Genomic DNA, 23,415 nt, shown 5'->3' on the forward strand with positions numbered 1-23,415 from the left:
TAAAGTCAGAATTCTGAGATATAATACGAGTTGTCGTAAACACATTATAATAAGTATTTTAACTGTAGTTTTAGCTGATAATGATGGAATGATTGTCTTATTACCTGAGTGGCATTAATATCTGAGCAAACGCGCTCTTGAGGGGATTTTAAATGCAAGCTTTGGCACTGAAACAGAACGGATGTGAGGTGATAACGTTCTGATGTGTTATTATGGAAATATAATCCCCTGAACATCACTACCCTCAGAATGTGCTGTAATTCACGATTTCCTTAGAGAACGAGTGTGTTCAGTAATGACACGTCCAGTTGGGCCTATGACATGTCGCTATACATACAGTCACCTGAGCGTGGCGCTGCTGGGATCATATTTTTATAAATAACGAATCATTAATACCATGTTTCATTAATAACGCATCAGAATATGCTGTAAGGCAGGATTTTGTTTGAGAATGAATTGACCTCCATATGCTCGGTTTTGGATCATATTTGAAATAATAAATTAATTGTAAAAGGCTCTGTTACCACTTCAGTTAAAACCTCAATGTCAAGGTTATTGGTGCATGTGCGCGCACGCACACACACACACACACCTGCCTGATAGAGAAACAGTGAGTTCTGCTGCCGAACAGTTGCAACAGAAATATGAGGTTGAGATGGAGCAGTTTTCATTAAAAGCCTACTCCTGTAAATAATAATCTTATGTTTTAATAAAAGGCCCACGTGACAAATTCAACCGGTACCCCTTTGCATTTATTTTCTATTCTCAAAATCCTGCATTACAGCATATGATGCGATATTAATGAAATATGATCCCAGAATAGCGCCACCCTCAGGTGACTGTATACAGAGCACTGACGTGTTGTGATCGGGCAGCAGTTTTCATTAAACGTTAAAGCTACACTGTGTAACTTTTTTAGTTCATTCTTAGCTAAAAATACTTAGTTCTTACAAAAATATATGTGCTCATTAATGTATATTTACTTCTTTCAAGTAATAAAGTATTCTTGTAAGTTTATAATATGCCATTGAAAATACATATGGGTGAGGGGTTTGAATGCTGGTCGCCATGTTGCCCCTTCATCTTGAAAGTACGTTAGCCAAAGAGGGACATATAGCCCCGTTTCCACCACAGGAACTTTACCCAGGAACTAGGAACTTTGGGTGGTACTTCGTGTGTTTAGACCGCAGAAACCAGGGTATAAATGAAGTTCCGGGTAAATATTTCCTATGAAGGTAAATTGATGCCATATAGAATTGCAAGCGTAGGGTAAGATTTGTGAAAGTGTACATAAGATTGCAAGCGTAAATTAAATTTGCATGCACAAGATAAGTTTTGCAAAGGTGTAAATTGCCTTTCAAGTGTAAGAAAAAAATATTTGCAGCATTTTACTGTTTTCATAAGTGTAATTCATGTATTGTGAAACTGCAGCTTCATGTTAACGCAAAATAAATATGATCTGTATTCTTCTGACTTCCATTTTTCTGCGCTTACCCTTTTGACACGTTTATTTCGCCAAAATACGGCCAAAAGCATTGCACGCCTGTGAACATCGATTTGCAAGCGGAAAAAACAGAGTCAGGAACTGCGAAATAGATTGAGTGTGTAAAACCAACCTTTGTGTAAAAAAATAAACAGTTGCAACTGTCTAAATGACTTGTTGTGTGCGTAGGGCAAAAAGGCTCCCGAAATAAACCGATTTGCACAGTTCCGTCTTTCTTTTAGCTGCGCTTACAGTTTAGGCACGATTCTGTCACTGACTGAGTTTATCAAGCGCGAGGAGGAAGGCGGGTCCACCTTCTGAGGTGTTCTGGCGTCTGAGGTTTGAACCAACTTGGTTGAACCAATCAGATAAGAGTAAATCGAGCAGCTCATTTGATTGGCTCCATAAGAAGGTGGACCCGCCTTCCTCCTCGCGCTTGATACTCGATCCGTACCGGAAACACGATTTGTTCTGCGCATGCGCGAAAATGTTTCTACTTCCTGTTTGACATGGCAAAGCAATTTACGGCAGTTTTTTGAATTACTACCACTCGATCCGTACCGCGATAGTTTTTTATTTATTGCATAACTATAAATCAATACAAAATAAACAATGAAGAACAATGAATATGTGATTTTTTAAGAGTTGATAATAAATTTTAATTGTTGTGTTTGTGTATTTGTCAGGAGATGGCGCTATAGGTCACATGTTGTTACCTATAAAAAGGTATCGTAAGAATGGAAGAGTTGTTGCACCTGCTGTCAACGTAACCATCTGGCACTGTTGGTTTGTTTGTCCTGCTTGTGGACTAAATAAAACTTTGAGAATTGGGAAATTTCTTGTCCTCATGCTTACCTGGATTTAAACATAACATTAATCATAAGCAAATACTTTGCAGCTAGGTTTGGTAGGTAGGCCTATCTTGCTTTGTCAATATAATATTTACCCATCATACAAATAAAATTTAAGACATCATCCAGCTCTTTACTTTCCTTAGTGACAGAAATATTACACAGTTGGTGAAATAGCCTACAAGTGCTAATAATTTCCCATAAACCTTAATTGAATAATCACTAACAGTGATGAAGTTCCTTAAAAACTGATTTGTAGGCTACATTTAACATCTAGGATATCAAACCCTTGTAAAACTAGTAGAGGGATATTCAAATGCAAACTACAATTTGCTTTATAAGATGTAACCAAAAAACAACAAATAAGCAGCAAGTCTGTAAGCTTAAAGTAGTTGTTTTGATGCGTTTATACCATATAGCCTAGTTAAATAAAATCTTTATAAGAATCTAAGTCTCCACATTTACGAGACCTCACTTGGAAAATACAAATGTAGACTATATATTCCAAGTTTATTATTATGTGGCACTAATTACATTGATTAAATAGGTTGGACTTGCTTGACCCCATTTGGGAAATTCAGATGTTTTTGTTTGCATTCAATATTTCATTTTTTTAAATGAAAAAGTTATTTTTTCTACTTCAACATACTTGTCTACAATATAAAGAATACATATGACTGCATTTAAGAAACACACGGGACAATTTATTTATATCAAAAAATGTTTCCTGGGATGGACCCCCTTTGCTCCTTTTGTGGAGTGGAAGATGAGTCTGTCCCTCACCTTTTTGGGATTGTTTTCATGTAGTTACTTTTTTTTTTTTTGGAAGAAATTTAGTTTGTTTGTATGTTTTTCTCTCTTAGACAATTTTTATTTGGAGTTTAAGGATGTCCCATTTGTATTTTTTTGTATAACTCTGACAAAAGTCTTAAAGACAAGTTTTTTTTTCTTATAAATCTATTTATTTTTTTTAGCTACGTTTTTTTTTATACACAAGTGCATTTTTTTTGTCTGTTAAACCTTTCTTTATTATTTTTTGTAAAGATCTGAAATGTTATTTAGATACTGTCTTTTCTTCCAGCAATGCCAAAGCTTTAAAGTCCTCTATGCGGTGCAAGAAGTATATATGCCTTTTTATAATGTAAAAAGGGAAAAAAAGGCATCGGCATATTTTTCTCTGTCTCTCTCTCTTGAACCTAATTTAGGCTACTATAAATTGCATGTCACCCCTTGCTCAATTTTGTTGTTGTTGTTTTTTTGTGTGCTTTTTTTTATAGTTTCCTTTTATATATATATATATATATATATATATATATATATATATATATATATATATATATATATATATATATATATATATATATAGTTCTTTTTTATTATTTAATTATGTATTTGTTTGTTTGTTTGTTTAATTCATTTTGCTGTCGGTCTATTGTTTATATTTGTTTTGTTGTTGAATCCTTTTTGAACTGTGGCTGTTTGCTTTTGTATTTGTTCAATAAAAAAATTATAATAATATATCTTTTTAAAAAGTGACACCGTTGTCGCAAAAAACTTTGGCGATGACAGGAAGTGACGTCAAAAGTACGTTTTCGCGCATGCGCAGAACAAATCGTGTTGCCGGTACGGATCGAGTAGTGACAACGCACACTCAAAAGTAATCCGGTGTCATGACAAATCCTGTCCCCCTGTGAAATCGTGTCCGCTGGTAGCGGTTTTAAATGCCTGATCAAAAGTTGTTATACATGGTTCTGGACAATTCATTGTTTAAAAATAACTAAATAATAAACTAATAAACTATGAATTCATTGCCATAATAAGTACACACGCAAAACATTTATTTAAAATATTTAATTGATTGCTATAATGGGAGCAAAAACATGTTCTGAATTATATACTTATATAAGCACTTATAGCTTCAGTTATATACTACTAATATATGAAACATATGCTTTGTAAGACATTAAAGACTATTTTAACACAATTTAAACAGCAAAAATCAAAACGCGATTGTGTAAGAATTGTAATCAGGCTCTGAACAGATTACCTATTAAAATTTCTCTCAGCCAATAGAATCGCTCTTGGGGTCCTTGCGGACACGATTTCACAGGGGGACAGGATTTTTCATGACACCGGTCAGGTCATTTACATGGTGGAATGTTTCGTTTGATCGATTCATGAAAAGATTTTTCCACCCATCTCAAAACGATTACAATTTCATTCAGTTTGGGCATTTTTATTACGATTGAGGTGTTTATATGGAGCATTTTCCTTCAGGTTGGACTTTTAAACTGATTGCAGTGCTCCATGTAAACGCACCGAAAGTTAAAAAAAAAATTGCGCTACATGGCACTTTAAAAACCGGATAGTTTATTTATAGTTCGATTACGGATATTTCACGTCATCTTCGAATGCATATCGAAAAGTGACAGCCCTTGTCCGTCACTGGCTGGAGGAACAGTCGCGTGCAGTCCTACATCACCGGACTAATTTGCCTAATCTTCTCGGAACTTTATCGCGGTCGAAACGCAGACAGCTGCAGGTCTGGGGGGGAGAAAAGTTCCTGTAAAAAAGTTCCTGGTACAAATTGTTCCGGGTAATTTTGGTGGAAACGGGGCTATACCTGTAAATTCAAGCTTCACCTTTCGTGTTTTAACACTCGATGGCGCCGTATCGAATGTGAAGAGGGGGATTGCCGTGTTAATCTTGGACTAAATCGGCCACCGTAGGAGTTAAAATGAAATCAGAATTGAGAGGAACAGAAGCTAATATTCGCTGGATGGTCTATACCTTTACACCGCTAGATGGGGGAAAATATCACACAGTGGAGCTTTAAAAAGATCAAATGATACTGTTTCAATAAATGGCGCATGTGACACCAGAATCAGAAATAATAAATATAGGAGCTTTATTGCCATTTTTGCACACACAAGAAATCTGTCTTAGTGACAGAAGTTTCCAGTATACCCCAGTAGCTACACAATAGAGAATAAAAATAAATGAATGAGTGAGATACACGTATGCCTAATACACACAAATAGACAAATTTGTATGTACATGTGTGCTATGGAACAGAATAGGCTATAATATAGAATTAACAGTCAGGGAATGGAGTAAGAGGTTCTTGTCAAATAGTAAGCTATAAGTGCCAGTGTACATATTTATCATTTGAGGCATTTAACATGTCTTACATATTTAAAGCACATAGAAATATGACATTATATAATGTTTGCAGCTAAGATTTAATGATATGAGATTATATTACTTTATTATAATTTGTAACAGATTAGCCAAAGATCGATTAATTTATTATTTCAAATATGATCAAAACCGAGCATATGGAGGTCAATTCATTCTCAAACAAAATCCTGCCTTACAGCATATTCTGATGCGTTATTAATGAAATATGTTATTAATGATTCGTTATTTATAAAAATATGATCCCAGCAGCGCCACGCTCAGGTGACTGTATGTATAGCGACATGTCATAGGCCCAACTGGACGTGTCATTACTGAACACACTCGTTCTCTAAGGAAATCGTGAATTACAGCACATTCTGAGGGTGGTGATGTTCTGGGGATTATATTTCCATAATAACACATCAGAATATGAACGTTATCACCTCACATCCGTTCTGTTTCAGTGCTAATGCTTGCATTTAAAATCCCCTCAAGAGCGCGTTTGCTCAGATATTAATGCCACTCAGGTAATAAGACAATCATTCCATCATTATCAGCTAAAACTACAGTTAAAATACTTATTATAATGTGTTCACGACACAACTCGTGTCAGGACGCGGCAGATCAATGACTTTATAACTCGCAATTGCGACTTTATATCTCAGAATTCTGACTTAATAACTCGAAATTGTGAGAAAAAAAGTCAGAATTCTGAGATAAAAAGTCGCAATTACTTTTTTAAATTTATTATTTAGTGGCGGAAATGGGCTTCCATACGTCTCCGTGTTACGGAAGAGGATTAGGGCCAAGCAAAAAAAAAAAAAAAAAAGCATCTCGAGATTAAAGTCATTATAATGCAAGATTAAACTCGTTAAATTTCGAGAAAAAAGTCGAAATAAAATCTTGAGAATAAACTCATTAAATATCGAGAATAAAGTCGTTGTGTTTCGAGAAAAAACTCGTTATATTTCGGGAAAAAAAGTCGAAATAAAATCTTGAGAATAACGCATTCGATCAGTGTTCATTGCATAGCATACTGACAGAGGACATGGCAGAGTTGGATCACTTAGTCAAGCTATATTTCAGACTTTCTTTCAGTAACAAAGAAATACTATCAACTTTACCTAATTATGACAAAATTATATTAATGTCCTCTATCAGTATGCTATGCAATGATTATTAAGTATTAAGATTTTATTTCGACTTTTTTTCTCGAAATATAACGAGTTTTTTCTTGAAACAGAACGACTTTATTCTCGATATTTAATGAGTTTATTCTCGAGATTGTATCTCGACTTTTTTTCTCGAAATTTAACAAGTTTAATCTCGCATTATAATGACTTTAATCTCGAGATGCTTTTTTTTTTTTTTTTTTGCTTGGCCCTAATCCTCTTCTGTACCGTGGCCTCAGTATATTAATAATTTACTTGATCTGCTGCACATGGAGTCTTGAGAATCCTGGCCCTAAAGAAATTATACTTTTCTATATAAATAAATTTGATGATGATGATGATAAGAAATATGTTCATTTTCCTGCAGTTTGGTTGGAAACTGCTTTAATATATTATTCTGAGATTTTCAAGTAAATCTAAAGACTTAACTTGTGGGTTGAGTTTGATTGCTTTCTGAATTTCAACATGTTGAAAACTTAACACTGATATCCCCTTATGTATTTGTTTATTGATATTGATTAGTGATGTTAATATACCAAAATATTTTCATAATGTGATGTCACACCGGGACCTCTGTGGTAAATCAAGTTTTTACTTGCAAACAGTGTTGGGGAAAGTTACTTTGAAATGTAATTCATTGCAATATTGCTAATTACGTTACTTTTTTAAGAAAAGTAATGTGTAACTTTACTAGCGTTTTTTTTTTTACATGGGATGGGCTTGTTTTTTTTTTTTTAAATAACAATTGAGTTTTATTTTGGAGCAAATGTAAAGAACCTTTCACACCAAAAGTAAAATAATAAGACTCAGGCTGAAGGAAATGCAAATGCCTGCTTGTACAGTGGAGAGCGCAGCTCAAACAAACCTTTCAACTGCTGCCATTCTGGATAATGGAAGAATACGACGCAGGAGAAAAAAACTAAATTTATATATCACAAATAGATTATAAAAAATCATTCAAAATTTATTTTTTGCTTCTATTTTAAATGAATCATCGAAGATGCAGCAGCAATAACATTGTAGCCTAGAAATCTAGACGCACCCTAGCGGCAGCAAATTTAATTTGCCCGCAAGTGTGGTCTAGCAACTCTCAATTCCTATCTGAGCTGTATTCCTCAGAATCTGGACGGCCCAATCACATCGTGTAGGTAGGCTATAGAGTCGGCGGGCGGGGCCATAATGACGACGGCCGAGTTGCGTTTGCGTGCTTCTAGTAACACACCCTGCGTCCCAATTCGCATACTATCCATCCTAAATAGTATACGAAAATAGAATTAGTATGTCCCAAATCGTAGTATGTTGAAAAGAGTATTCCAAAGATTCCCGGATGGTTTACTATTTCCGGTCCGAATTCACAGTATGGATCGATGAGCACTCTAACGGCTGATATTGCCCACAACCCATTGCGAGTTGGACGAGGATTCGATTAGTACTACAAACGCGGATAAAAAAGCGTTAAAAAACTACAAACATGACGGATGTGCGAGTTCGGCGGTTAAGTAGAGAAGTTTAGATAAAGGGGTTTGAGTGACCATCTATCAATATTTAACCTGACAAAAATATATTTATTCAGTGTTGTCCACATTATATTTCACCTGCAGCAGCATTGTGAACTTTTGTAATGACATGTTTGGCCATTAACTTTTAAATGCATCATTATATTTAAACTGCAAACACATGAGGAGAGTCTCTGCATTAAAGACCCACAAATGGCAGATCAACGAGCGGCTACATTTCTCTCCGATACGGTAGGAGATTAATCTGAATGTGGAGGATTTGATCTGTGACGAATCTGACGATGATTGACAGGACAGATAAACGGTGACGGGATGCACGTAACTAAGCGACAGAGTGGCGAAGTAGTATGTCCCGAAGCTTGCAAACTTTTCTGCTACACACTCAAAAGTATATACTTTTTCTTCACAAAAAGAGTACATACTTTTAGGACGTAGTATAAGTAGGCGAATTGGGACGCAGCAACAGTCTTCTAGTAAACACAGAAACTGGCGAACTGCGGCGGTCTTTCGAATCAGCTCTGCCCGCGCCTCCGGAAGACTTGGAGTTAAGCTTTCCTCTGAGAAAAGAACAAAGAGCGGCACTGAAGTCATTCTTAAAAAGGGAAGATGTGTTCGGAGTTTAGCCGACTGGATACGGCGAATGTTTAATCAGTCAGCGAGGAGCGAGCTCCCCTTCACCGTCGTTGCTCTGGTTGGTGTAGCGCTATCCTATCGCGTGCAGAGGGAGTTTGAAAGACAACCGTTTATCCCGCCCCTCGGACTGAGCCCTGTCTATGGTGAGTTTCCAGACCAAACATCTTGATGTGGGTCTGGCTTGTCAGGCTAATAACATTGGTCAATAAAGTGAGATTAAATGCATAAAAATGTTTGTTTTATTTAACATAATTTATTATTGGTGGTTCTGATTTTGCATTTCACTGATTTTATTCATTTTGAGGAATACTGAATCTTTTTTGTGTGCAAGTGAGATTAGTAATGCTCACATTCAGTCTTGAACTACAGTAACCATCATGTTAACACGACTCCACACTTATTTGTCACACAATTAGGACAAGAAAAATGTCAGTCAATACATGGGAAAACAAAATAACTTGCATTACTTATTTGAAAAAGTACAACAAAATATTTTGTTGTAAATTTTAAAAGCAATGTGTTACTTTACTAGTTACTTGAAAAAGTAATCTGATTATATGACTCAAGTTACTTGTAATGACCCCCAACACTGCTTGCTAAACCCATAAATTGGACATTTTTACCGGGAAGAGATGTGAACCTTCTGCAGTTTGGTACAGAATTGAAATGCTCAAGTTGTTTGTTTGTTGGTTTTATTAAAATACAGGGGATAAATCTGTCAATAAGTTCAAACTAAAATCATGTTATTTACTCGCTCATGTTGCTCTAAACCTATAGGATATTCGTTCTTCTGTGGAACATTAAAGATGTTTTGAGAAATATTTTATTTTATTTTATTTGGTCCATACAATGGAAATCAAACCGTTATGGTTACCAACATTCTAAAATATAAAGGCTTACCGTTTTGGAAGGACATGAGGGTGAGAAAATGAACAAATCATTTCCTCATACAAACACTAAAAACACCTTTCAAATCATTGTTTTATTGCTGTCATTATTTCAGTTTAAAAATGTATTAAATGAATTATACATGCTAAAAGCAGCCCAAAGTGTCTGCAGGGTGCTAGAGCATTCAAAAATCGATTTATTAAAAAAAAAAAAGAAAAGCGCCTAATTTTTGCAGGGGTTATAACAGCTTACACAACATATACTTACATGTTTATGACTTTTAGCAGTGTTTTAAGTAACTTCAAAGGGTTTCCTGTAAAATGACACCAACATTTTGAACCTAGACCACTGTATGTGTGTATGGGAGGCTTTTCAATTTGGGTTGGCCAAATCCAGGCGGAAATCCCAAAAAATGGACCCGGAGTTTAAGCGGCTGAAACTTAATTTGCTTTAAACTATCGAACCACTTGCCATTTATTTTAAAGACAACACAAGCTCAGTTTTTATTTAAAAAATGCAAAACATGTTTGTTGTGATTTAAAATATAATATTATAGTTACATAGTTATTATAGTTACAAAATCAGCTTCACTCCAACTGGTTAAAAATCATTGCAAAGACGAGTAAGAAACGTTAATATTTCTTCAAATATTCTGTGATTACACGTGGCTTAAGACTCCCAATACTTTTTAGGCCTGTGCGTGTTCATTAATAAAACATTTGACGTATGTTTTTATCTCTTCACATATTAATGAATGACACTAAGAAACAAGTAGCCTATGTTTATCAAACACCCAATTTTTAGACCCCCAAATGAGCAACCAACCATTATAACTGGGACAGCACGAGTCTGGCAGGGAGAATTACAATTTCCCATGCTTAGTTTCTTCCAAACAGAGGATCTTTGTTTCTTTGTCCAGATCAATGACAGATTCCTGAAACCAAAAAGGGAGGTTTTCATTTTTAAATACATTCTTCTTTGAAAGGCGTTTCACCTGACCCCATGTGAATTCTTTATGTATGGGAGGGGCAGCATGGCGTGTTCCCGTGAAACATCCATTTTGTAGGCTATGCAATTGTGACTCAGCAAAAGTGCCTTTCAAAAGTCGAATGTCCACAGCAAGATCTGTGTGTGTAGATTTGTTTGCGTTGGATGTTGTCATTTTCAAATGAGCTGTTAAAAAAGCCTGTTTCAGGAATGATGGACGTCGTGTTTTTTGGGGTTTTTATACTGCAGGTTTTGACACCTGTTCTGTCCTACCCTAGCGGGGCACCAACTTCAACATGTGTGGATATGATGCCGAGGCATGGAGCAGACCCCCAGCCGAACCCTGGGCCGTACACCATCCAGCTAAACAGCACTGTTCTTCAGTCTGGCCAAGCCATCACAGGTAAGGGACAATTTGGAGCAAATACGACGGGGTCACTGTTTTAGAAGAAACATTTCATAAATTAATTCTTGACATTCTACATGCATGAATACTTCCAAGATCTGTAAGTAACTTCTCACTTACCTGTAATTCATCCATCCATGGGATACCAAGATGTCTTATGTTACTCCCTCAATCAAGAAACGAAAGTGCATTGTCCATAAATGTATCATGAGGAAAAATTAACAGAGATGAATCTGCATCTGTAACTATAAATCAATGACATTTTTAAGTTATTTTGCAATTTAATTCTCTTATGCATGTACACTTGAGGCCAAAAGTGATGTCTGGTAGGAAATTGACATCTTCACACTTTATTAAAATGTCATAAAAATGAGTCAATTGTTTATATGCAATGAAATATGCCAAATAATAAGTGTGGCTAGGCTGACATACAAAGAAATTATGAACACACGCAAAAACGAGAGAACCAACAACATATTAATAAATGACTGTATTGGATGTTTTATTTGCTTGTTTCACTGTAAAACACCCGTTGCTGTAGTTTGGCTTTTTAAACAAACTTTATCAGATAAATACAAAGTAAAATACTTTGTACAAAACAAATCAAAGGCGTAGTTTGATGACACCAATTAGAGCTGAGAATCTTGGGACATGTGGTCTTCACCTCACAGCCGGAGGAAAAGAATCGGGATAGGACAGAAATCATGTTGATGTATGAGATTATTATGAAGCAGAGCAGGACCGATTGTTACGCAAACACACATTATGTAACGGGACACATTTGCCGGCGCCATTTCCGCTTTTCCGGGGTAACACAGCTCTGTTTATCATATTAGATACATTTGAGTGTGTTTAAAATGATGTTATGACGTTACTCTGTGCGTTCGCTCAGCGGCTGCGGTGACACTTGTTCACACTGCTAAGAGTAAAGTGTAAAGCGCCAAATAAAAGGCGGAAACTGAGAGTAACGCAGATATGACGCAATTGACAGACAGCTCCCTCAGAAGTCACAGATCCTTAGTTAAAATAGCAATTTTCTCAAAATTTACAAATAACATTTGGGATATTGTAAGAACTCAACTGACCAATATATATAACACTGGCCTCTGGCCTGGTGGTTTTTAGATATTTTACTGTAAAAATCCTAAATAGTGCTCCTTTAAATTAAGAGTCATTCTATAATTAGGGGTACATTTCATGTCCGTGGACTCAATTATCAATTTTACCAATTTTTCATTAACTTTTCACTTCAAGCAATGATAACTTTTATATCAGGGGACATTTATTATTAATTTAATGCAAATCTAATAGATACCTATCTTTTATCTTGCAAAAATGTCATATTCTGTACTGGAATTGGCTGTTTTTGTGATGTCCAATTTGGTAAATGTGAGGTTTTGATCTTCAGATTAGACTAAAATGCATGTTTCTGAATATATATCTTTGTAAATATTTGTCCAAAATAATCATTCAATTATGAGAGAGGTGTTTTTAAAAATATTTTGCTCATGCATCTACATTATATCCGTTTTGTGTGTGTCCAAGAAATCAGTGTCAACCGTGTTAATCCCTATAGAACCCCTATAGATCAGCAATGGTTTGTTCCAAAGTCACATGTCCGACCTCAAATGAAGTCATTCCTTTTTTGGAGGTAAATTTGAAGACAGTGTGGTAAATTATAACTTCTCCTCTTCAATATATGATCTATATTATTGTCGGCACATAGAGTACGTTAATTGACTGTCAACTGTGTTATCAACATATTCTGGTAAACTTGCATACCATGTTATATTTATAAATATGTAGAGAAAGAATATAAAAACATAAATTCATCTAGGTCAACTACCAACTAATCCAAGGCCAGCAGTTTGCACAAGACCCAAAAATGGCCGAAATGTCAACTGTGTTACCTGTGTCATCTGTGTTAACAGTTGTGTAACAGTTGACAATGATTCACATGGTTGACAATTTAATTTAAACATTTTTAATTGCTTGTACATATTTTTGTTAAAGTTATCATTTTTAAGAGAGTTTTCTCTTTTCCTTCTAATGTCTCCTGTCATTGGTGTTACTCCCGTCAAATGTGTTACTTTGTCTGTCAACTGTGTTATTTGTGGTTTTTATGTCATAAATCTTTTAAATCTGAACTAAATTGCCAGAAAAATAGATAGAGATATCTCTTGAGATGGAAATATTGGTAAGGATGGTAAATAATACAAAATTCAGCATACTGTGGGTTTACGACAGCATTTGTCTGTAACAGTTGACAAAATAATGAATCAAATGTTGGTTTTCATTAACATTTAAAAAAAGTAATTAGAGCTTAAGCTTGCCAAATAATGTATTTAGCCTATTGAGGGCATATATTATTCAACCACCTAGTTTATTGATCAAAAAAGAATACTGATTTTCTGACTTTTTGGCTGACCTGAAATGTACCCCTAAATATAGAATGACTCTTAAGCTGCAGTCCGTAGTTATTCCTCTTTGTCACTCTGTTCCTGAAATTGCAGTTATTGTCAACTTTATGTAAGTTGTGCCTCAGCACGGCACAGAGCGGAGGAATCCAATGTTTTGAAGAGAATGTGCAGATGTCCACTTTTGTTCTGAGGGGAACTAAGGGGAAAAACATTGCAATAAATCACGATGATTAATCTAACGATCATTTATCATATCACGTCAAACCGCGCAAATTATACTTTTTCAAATTGTTAGCATTAACATCAGCATTGTGTTACTATATGTGTATTAGGGCCACCTAGTTCAGTTTCCATTTCTGTGCAGTGTAATTTCTAATCATCATACCAACAAATTAATGTGGAGTAGCGGTAAATTGATCCCTCTCATAGCTAGCACAAAATAATTGATATTTAACATAATGCACATAGCAAAATGAGAAAGGCGCACAACAAAGAAAACTCTATAACTGTATGAATTAATGGAACAAAGTGTGCTACTGTTATATAGCCTAATTCAACCACCGAAATGTCTTACCTGTCCAGCAGAAAAAGCTGAAAAAACCCTTCAAAACATGTTCATGTTCATGCCACCTTTAAAATACTTTTTATCCTTGTTTTCGCATCCCAGTTGAAGTCTTTTTTTCTGTAGCCTCACCATACATATATAATCAAATCGATTAATTGCAATGAATCACATCCAAAATAAGTTGGTTTACATTATATATGTGTGTACTGTGCATAATTATGCATATTTGAACACACACGTGTATAGGCTATTTAAGAAATATTTGCATGTATATACTGTATTTACACTAAAGGATTATTAGGACCACCATACTAATACTGTGTTTGACCCCCTTTCGCCTTCAGAACTGCCTTAATTCTACGTGGCATTGATTCAACAAAGTGCTGAAAGCATTCTTTGTAAATGTTGGCCCATATTGACAGGATCGCATCTTGCAGTTGATGGAGATTTGCACATCCAGGGCACGAAGCTCCCGTTCCACCACATCCCAAAGATGCTCTATTGGGTTGAGATCTGGGGACTGTGGCGGCCATTTTAGTACAGTGAACTCATTGTCATGTTCAAGAAACCAATTTGAAATTATTTGAGCTTTGTGACATGGTGCATTATCCTGCTGGAAGTAGCCATCAGAGGATGGGAACATGGTGGTCATAAGGGATGGACATGGTCAGAAACATTGCTCAGGTAGGCCGTGGCATTTAAACGATGCCCAATTGGCACTAAAGGGCCTAAAGTGTGCCAAGAAAACATCCCCCACACCATTACACCACCACCACCAGCCTGCACAAGGCATGATGGATCCATGCTCTCATTCTGTTTACACCAAATTCTGACTCTACCATCTGAATGTCTCAAAAGAAATCGAGACTCATCAGACCAGGCAACATTTTTCCAGTCTTCAACTGTCCAATTTTGGTGAGCTTGTGCAAATTGTCGCCTCTTTTTCCTATTTGTGGTGGAGATAAGTGGTACCCGGTGGGGTCTTCTGCTGTTGTAGCCCATCCGCCTCAAGGTTGTATGTGTTGTGGCTTCACAAATGTGGTTATTTCAGTCAAAGTTGCTCTTCTATCAGCTTGAATCCGTCGGCCCATTCTCCTCTGACCTCTAGCATCAACAAGGCATTTTCACCCACAGGACTGCCGCATACTGGATGATTTTCCCTTTTCACACCATTCTTTGTAAACCCTAGAAATGGTTGTGCGTGAAAATCCCAGTAACTGGGATTCTTTCCCATTCTGACATTCAGTTTTGAGTTCAGGAGATTGTCTTGACCAGGACCACACCCCTAAATGCACTGAAGCAACTGCCATGTGATTGGTTGATTAGATAATTGCATTAATGAGAAATTGAACAGGTGTTCCTAATAATCCTTTAGGTGAGTGTATGTATGTATATATCAATTAATCGGCAGTCAAATTGATTAATCGCATATAACGTTATTTATCGAACGTTTAGGGTCATTACAATTTTTCTCAATTGCTAAAACACTATTTCTGAAGCCTTGCTCCATTTTCTGAAACCATTAAACACAAAACCTCCTCTTCAAGCACTATTCACAAAACCTCTGACTCCTCTTGCAAAATGAAACTTTCTCCTCAAAACAGTTTTACCTGTGTTCAAAATCAAACACTGCTCTCAAATCATAAATAGTGATCAAAATGATAAACACTATCAAGCAATCAGTAAACATTACACCAAAGAATAGAAAACACATTGTTCAAAACATAGTTCTCAGGCAGAAGTAAATTTTTAATCTTAAAACAAATTTCATATTTTTCTGTCATTGTCTTGTGATGAATGAAAACATGTTCCATCATAGTAGCTCAAAATTGGTCAGAAATTATTGCTACTCTGCTTTGCAATTTTTTGTTCTTCCTCTTGCTTGTAGCCCTATTTTTACCAACTCATTCTCATGAAATGCATATACATAACAAATTGTATTTATTGTGTGATTTATACGGCACAACTAGTTTTTATGTGCATATGATTTGCATTGCCACCCCATTGGGTAGGTTTAGTTGTTTGGAGTACGTGCACACGTATCATATGCACGAAAACTGCGTAACATATGCACATAACTCATTTTGGCATATAAATCGCATGATAAATACAATTTGTGCTATAGATGTGCATTTTCATTAGATTAGTCAGATTTTTACAGTACTGTACTCTGCATCTCACAAACTTGTCCTTTGTTCTTTGTTGATATGAACCTGCAACCAGTCAAAATCTATTGAGCAGTCAGTAGCCTACTGTAAACAAATGGAAAGCAACATGTTCGGGGCAATACGATTTGTTAATTGTACAGTATACAGCCTACGATGCACTGTACTTATTGGTTGTGTCTCCTCATTTGAAACCGGTTAAATCAGTTTTGAGTTGTGTTCAATCAATGACATTGTGTTCTCCATTTATATTTGATTGTTGCCACTTGTGTTAACCCGTATAGATGACGTGCATTAGAGTGCAGAACGTGTCTTGACAATGAGAATGTGTTTAGAGTTTTGCTGAAAAGTATAAGTGAGATCTGCAAATTGTGTTTTAACATGTGAAATGGTCTAAGGTATTGAAAACAGACTCCACAATAAGCTAAATGAGTTCAGGCAACTGAGAAATTTGTTTTAGCGTTTTAGTGTTTTAGCAATTGAGAAAAACTGTAAAAACAACAAAAAAAGTGCCGAAAGTGATGCCGAAGGGGATATATCACAAGTATCTGAAGTGGGGATCTAGTGGTGATAGCATGACTGATTGAACCTGTTTGTTCATTTGTTGTTTGTCAGTTGTAATCAAGGGTCCAGATTACAAAGGTTTGCTCCTTGAGGCTCGCTCTGAATCCGGCACAAATGCAATCGGAACCTGGCAGACTCCTCCAGTTAATACTAAGTTCTTAGAGGTAAGGCTTTCTGTAAATCTGATAGCACACGGACATCACAGAGACGTCTTTTTGATGTCTGCATTCACATCCACTTTTAATACTTTAGAGATGTAGACTGCAGTGCACCCCTTACAAATAATGACCATGGTAATCAAAGTTTTCATGCTTTACATATCTAGCCATTTTATAATATTAAAACTGACTTCCTTATTTTTGTTTTGGTGGTATAACCAATATGATACACTGTCTGGCCAGAAAAATAAAATAAAACACATTGTTTGGATTTAATTAGGTAAATAGTGAAAGTCTATTGGCTCAATGTTGCATGATTATGTGTCATGTTATATTTTTGGCAAACAAAAATTATGGAAGTAACATTTAGCTGGACGCGGATGACAGCGGAAGCCTTGACACATTCAGTTTACAAATGGCCACACCTGCTCTTGTGTTAAAAATGAGGTGGATACATTTGGTAAGTGTAGTAACTGCTGGTCATACTCTTGTGTTTCCTAGTGTTCAGGAAACGCGCAAGGTGCCATCACCCATTCCAACGCCGTCTTAAAAAACAACTCCACCGTCTATACCTGGATCCCTCCAGCTTCAGCAAAAAGCGCTTTCTTCATGTAAGAGTGAACAATTACAACACTACACGACTGCAGGCCTGTTCATGATATGAGTTGTTGTTAATTCAAACTGTGAAAAAAGAAGAATGTGATATTTGAATACTTTTCTCTCTCAAATAATCCACAGAGATGTTTAAAACACTTCATTATTTGTCCACTGCTTCTTTAGGGCAACCGTAGTCCAGCAAAAAGTTGTGTTCTGGGTAGGTGTGAAGTCGTCAACTCTGACCCAAAGTGAGTAAGAATGGAAATGAGTGTATGCATTGATGTCACTTTACCTCGGGAACACACCCCCTCAGCCGGGACCGAGTGGCAAAACAGCCCACTGCGTTAAAGGGAGAGTTCAAATTAGTCCATGATTTACTCATCCTCAAGCCTACGTGTATATGACATTCTTCTTTCAGACGAATACAATCAGAGTTATATTACAAATGTCCTGCTAATCCAAGCTTTATAAGGGCATTGGCAGTAAATGGCAATGGCAGCACAACATTTTAAAGCAGCACTAGCTAACTTTTCAACCTTCATAATATATTTTCAAGACTCTTGTGATGATACATCGACTTACAATAGGTTGAATGACACGTCTGCCATAGCCTGACGGGGTCTGTATCGTTTTTAATCGTACTTTTAAACTTCGGGTTTCGGGTAGTAACCCAAGAACAAAAAGAACTACAAAATCCGACTGCTTTACGGCATATACGTCACTTCCACCAACACACACACTTCCTTAAATTCGGACGTGCGAGCCCAACTTTGTTCGACGGATAATATAGTCATGTCCGAAGCAGCAGAGACAAATAAGAAAGAAAAGGTTTTGTTGGAGGAAAGCAATAAGAGGAAACGAAAAAGTGATGGGATTAAAGGCAGGACGAGGATCAGCATGTGACCAGCGTTTGCTCGTTGGCGTGAGCTGAAGGAGGCGTGCCCGACCGATGCTGTCCTGCTTGTTACGGTGAGCTACCACTCAAACATTGAGCTGAAGTATCATATAGATTCTGTAAAACGGTAACCAATAGACTACTATAATGACGCTGTCTTGTAAACGTGAGCATTGCGATTATTTGGCGTTTGAAAAAAAATAAAACCCATGAAATTATATTCATATGACATGCTGAAACATATGCCACTGACTGTACCTGGGATGAAGACATTTCACACGCGCCGCCAGAAGAACACCTGCATGTGAACTCCTCTTGCAGTGTTCACGGTCTGTTAGTGCTGCACCAACCCGCGGGCCGCTTTTATAATTATTTGGCCCGCTCTGCACCCACTGTATATATTTTTACAACCCGCCCCGCACCCGCGACCATTAAATAGATGTACGGGGTCCGCGGGTTATGAGACGACCCGCGCATCACCAGTTCAGGGCTATCAGGGTTATCATGTCAACAAATGCACGCACGATGGCATCCCCTGTTGTAGGACGACAGATCTTACGACAGTAGTTGAGGACATTATTTTTTTCCCAACTGTAGGGGGACCCCGAGAGCAAAAGTTACCCAGTGCTGCTTTAAGCCCAAAAAGTGCATCCATCCATCATAAGAGTAATCCACAAAGCTCTGGGGTTAATAAAGGCCTTTTGAAGCAAATAGATGGGTTGGTGTAAGAATTTTTTTTTCTTAAAGCACTTATGCTACGCCTGACGTCATCATCATGCCAGCTTTTTTTCATAAGTTGAATATGGATGGCTGTCCACTGGAAGCTAGATACTTTTTCCTTAGATAACTTTTACTTTATAAAGTTTCAAATATGGATATTTTTCTACACAAACCCATCAATTCGCTTCAGAAGGCGTTTATTAACCCCTCGGAGCTGTATGGATTGTTTTTATAATGGATGGATGCAATTTTTGGGCCTAAAATTTTGGGCTGCCATTAACTCCCAATCCCATTATAATGCTTGGATTTGCCAGAAAATGTATTAATTTGACTGTATTCATCTGAAAAAACAATGTCATATATACGTAGGATGACTTGAGGGTGAGTAAATCATTATTCATAGTATTATCAGTATTAACCTTTTTTGGGTAAACTATCCATTTAATAGGGGAAACTGTGAAAACACAAGTAAAACAAATGATCAGAACCATCTCAAGTGTGTGACCACACAGAGCCTCAAAAGTAAAGTGACAGCTGACGTGATGTAAAAGCCAATAGTTCAAGTTTTGCCCTTCAAAATACTAGTATAAAGAGTAACTGATAATAATGCTCTGAGCGTGTGATTCATGCGCGTGCAGTCAGCGAGACATCACACGTCATGGTCATAGAGAGAGCTTTATTCAGTCCATTTTAAATTCTGGTTTTGGCCACCTCTGAATGGGTCAAAGCAGAGATATTAGCCTACCCGAGAAGTTAAGTAAATATGCTAAAACAAATCTGCTCATTCAGGGATGTAGGCTTCATTTATTGCATGGACAGAGAAAGCATGGGCAGCTGCAGGATTATCATGTTTTTTTTATTAAACACTAAAAGTTAAATAAGCATAGCCATAAGCATAAGCATAACTAGGCTACGCACCTTTCGGACCATCAGTGAGAACAACGGTGAAAGCCTACTCTGTCTCTAATGTAAAATGTAAAACAGCGTATTAGTTCCTCCTTAATGACATTCATTCTTTTCTTTCCTAACAGGCGCAGGAGGAACATCACTTGATGTTAACAATAGTGCTGGGATAACTGCCACACCTCTTCTGATGCTTCTTGTTGTCCTGCTGGCAAATGTCCAGTGTCTTGTTGCTTAAGAATGATCCAGACTGAGTACATTATACTGGCTCAGTTACTTAGTATAGGTTACTTAAGACACACAATAGTGTATGGTTACATGCATATTTAAAATGAAATATTTTAGAGAAAACAAATAATTGAAATAAATAAAATGCACTACAGTGTTATTTTGTGCTATTGATTTATTTAATGCCCAGCTCAGCTAATGCTTAATGTATATTATGCCTGGTGAATACTCTTGTGAAAAATCTAGAACATTACACTCAGGCGCTGATTGAATACAAATGGACAGTCATTTTTTATTTCAAGTCCCCCTGTGGGGAAAACCAAGTGTGTAATGTTGTTTATAAGTCTATGCGGTGTTTTTAATGTGCTTTAAGACAAACCATGTGTGAATTCAACACCATTGTTGCAACCATTTCTTCTTAAAGGGTTACTTCGGTGATTAAGCATTAACCTTTGTTAAACTGGCTCATTAATGTAGTAGAAATGTGAAATTATTTTTGAATTTAGTGCCTTCTAGACTGAGAAAGGACAGAAAATTTATTTTTGTCTGATGGGGATGAAAGACAACAACTCCCAGAATGCTGCTGCCCTACGAGGCCACTCCCAAAGCCACCGCTACTGGATTACTGGATCCCTTTCCCACCGGGTTCATTTTCTTAACAGACACTACAATTATAAACTGAACTTCTCTGTTCAATATAATGTGAGTGAACCAAGCGAGTGAGCCGAGTGAATGTCTCGGCACTAATGCAGCAGGAGTCAGATTACGATCACGAGAGCCGAGATAAACGCGTGCGCGGCAGTCATTCACAGCACGTCATTCAGTCTGGGGCATTTTCAGTTCATGCTTTTGAAAGCTTAACTTTCATAGGAATTCATTTGAATTCATACCTTCATAATTTCAATTCACTTTGCTCCGCACCGCTCCATTTACATGAATGCCCGCGGCTGCCAGAGCCGAACGCTGTGGGTGTGATCCCAACCCCAAGCTCGTGGGCGAGCTTTTGCTTATCACTAACTCTTCAGTGAAGCAGGAAGTCTCGAGAGAAGCTAGGTTATTGGCTATATTTTTTTTGTTGATATTAAAAATCAATTACATTTAGCACTATAGCGGGTGAATTGTGTATATATCACAATGATAAACTGTGCCTTTCTCCACTGACGTTCAAAGTGTTTCTAAGGATGCTGATTTTCAAAAAACGGGAACATGGGATGCGTCTCAATCAGCTCCCTAGTTTAGTAGGGCACTGATCAGTTCCCTGTCTACTGATATAGGGAGCTGATTGAGACACATCCCAGGTTGTGTAACATTAGCAACACATTATTAGCTGTTTAAAAACATCAAGCCAGAGGCTAATCATATTAATTACCGTTATGTGTACATCAACTTTTTAGAGGGCCTGTATGAGTGAGTGTAGGCGGGCTAATTTGCATATTCATCAATCTGTACACTGAATGAAGAAGGGTGTAGTGTTATATGTAAGCTATTTTAAGGCATGAAAAATGTATAAATATGTCATTTTGATGATCAAAGATGAGATTTAAGGGATCAAATTATTGACTACAGACAGACTTTAAGAAACTCCATTAATTTAAGAAAGAGACCACAGAGAGGGTATGCGAGACACAATTAACTCGTGTTGTGTGAGCCATTGGTCAATTATACAGTTTTCTTTAGTTTGACCAATGGAGGGCTGAAGAAGTGCTTAGGACAGGCAGAGTTTGGAGGCCCTGGTGGATTATTATTATTAATATTACATTAGTTTTCAATGTTAAGCAGACACATTGATGATTCAGTTATGCAGATTGTGGGTGTCATGTTCGACAGTAGGCTAAGTGTAATTTTAAAATCAATTATGGAGCATTCATAACTTCAATGCTGGATTAGCGTACACAACATTTAAATGATTGAGCCATCTCCATTAATAAATATTAATAATATTAATAAACCACAGATTGTTCAATCCCAGGAACCTCAGGAACTCTGACCAGGTCCGGAAAATGTGATCGCATTAGTCCAATGTTGTCACCCATGTGTTTGGATTATATCTGCGTAAATTAACATTTGTGTCTGTACCTATATATTTGCATTGCATTAAAGAGGTGATTGATTGCATCTTTTTACGAGATTTTTGTTAAATAAATCTCTGGTGTCCAGTGTATTTGAAGTTTTAGCTCAAAATACCCCACAGATATTTTTTTATAGCATGTTAAAATTGTATTATCAATATTTTGGAAATATATGGCAGCTGTAATTACTTCCAGTTCATTTATTGCACGTGAAACAGTTCAGACAAGCACATTACAGTATTCCAGATGAGTACACTTGTAATTGCATATCTGGGAATATAGTTGTAATGTTTAGTCACAAGCAAGGTTCCAAAAAAAGGTTTGACTTACAAAAAGTCCTTATTATATAAAACAAACCAAACTGAGCCACAGATGAGCCACAGGTAGTATGACAGTGTGTGAACAAAGCAACACAAACAATACGAGACACTGAATAAAAGGAAATGAAGAACTTAAATAGACATGGTGATGAACAGACCGACAGACAGACAGACCGACAGACAGACAGACAGGTGTGCTCGTCCATGGTAACTAATGACTGGTGGGACTAGAACCCACCTTTGTTAGGCAACTGAAGAGAAACAAACTAAAAGTCCATGAAAACTAAACTAAACAGAACATATGACAATAATAGTGTCACATATTTATGCATACAGATCATTTGCATACCATTGTACATTAAATATTGCAGAAACAAAAATAATAAAATAATTAATTTAGTATAATTTCAAATCTATTATATTTGCATTAAATATATTAATATCTCCACTTTCATTTTAATTTCAGTTTTAGTCATTTTTATTATTTAATGTTTTTTTTGAAGTGTGTTTTTATCCATTTTATTCCAATTTTATTTCCATTTTAGTTATGTTACCACAAGCTAAACTAAATAAAAATTAGAAATGTTGCTTTGGCAACTAGCTGAAATATTTATATATTCTTTCAATTAATGCTTATTTTATTTCAAGTAAAGACATTTTTTATGGTTTTAGTTAACTATAATAACCCTTACTA

General features: G+C 36.5%; 1 protein-coding gene across 1 annotated transcript; it reads left to right on the plus strand.

The window, feature by feature from the left end:
- Positions 1–10,921: 10,921 nt before the first annotated feature.
- On the plus strand, positions 10,922–20,481 carry si:dkey-251i10.2 (uncharacterized protein LOC562682 homolog). The gene is made up of 5 exons (XM_067439912.1): positions 10,922–11,114; positions 16,883–16,995; positions 17,491–17,600; positions 17,770–17,834; positions 20,233–20,481. The coding sequence occupies exons 1-5, from the start codon at positions 10,922–10,924 to the stop codon at positions 20,340–20,342; spliced, it is 591 nt and encodes a 196-aa protein (XP_067296013.1). The 3' UTR covers positions 20,343–20,481.
- The last annotated feature ends 2,934 nt before the right edge of the window (positions 20,482–23,415 follow it).

The sequence above is a fragment of the Pseudorasbora parva genome, chromosome 3 (genome assembly GCF_024679245.1).
Source record: "Pseudorasbora parva isolate DD20220531a chromosome 3, ASM2467924v1, whole genome shotgun sequence".
Lineage (NCBI taxonomy): Eukaryota > Metazoa > Chordata > Actinopteri > Cypriniformes > Gobionidae > Pseudorasbora > Pseudorasbora parva.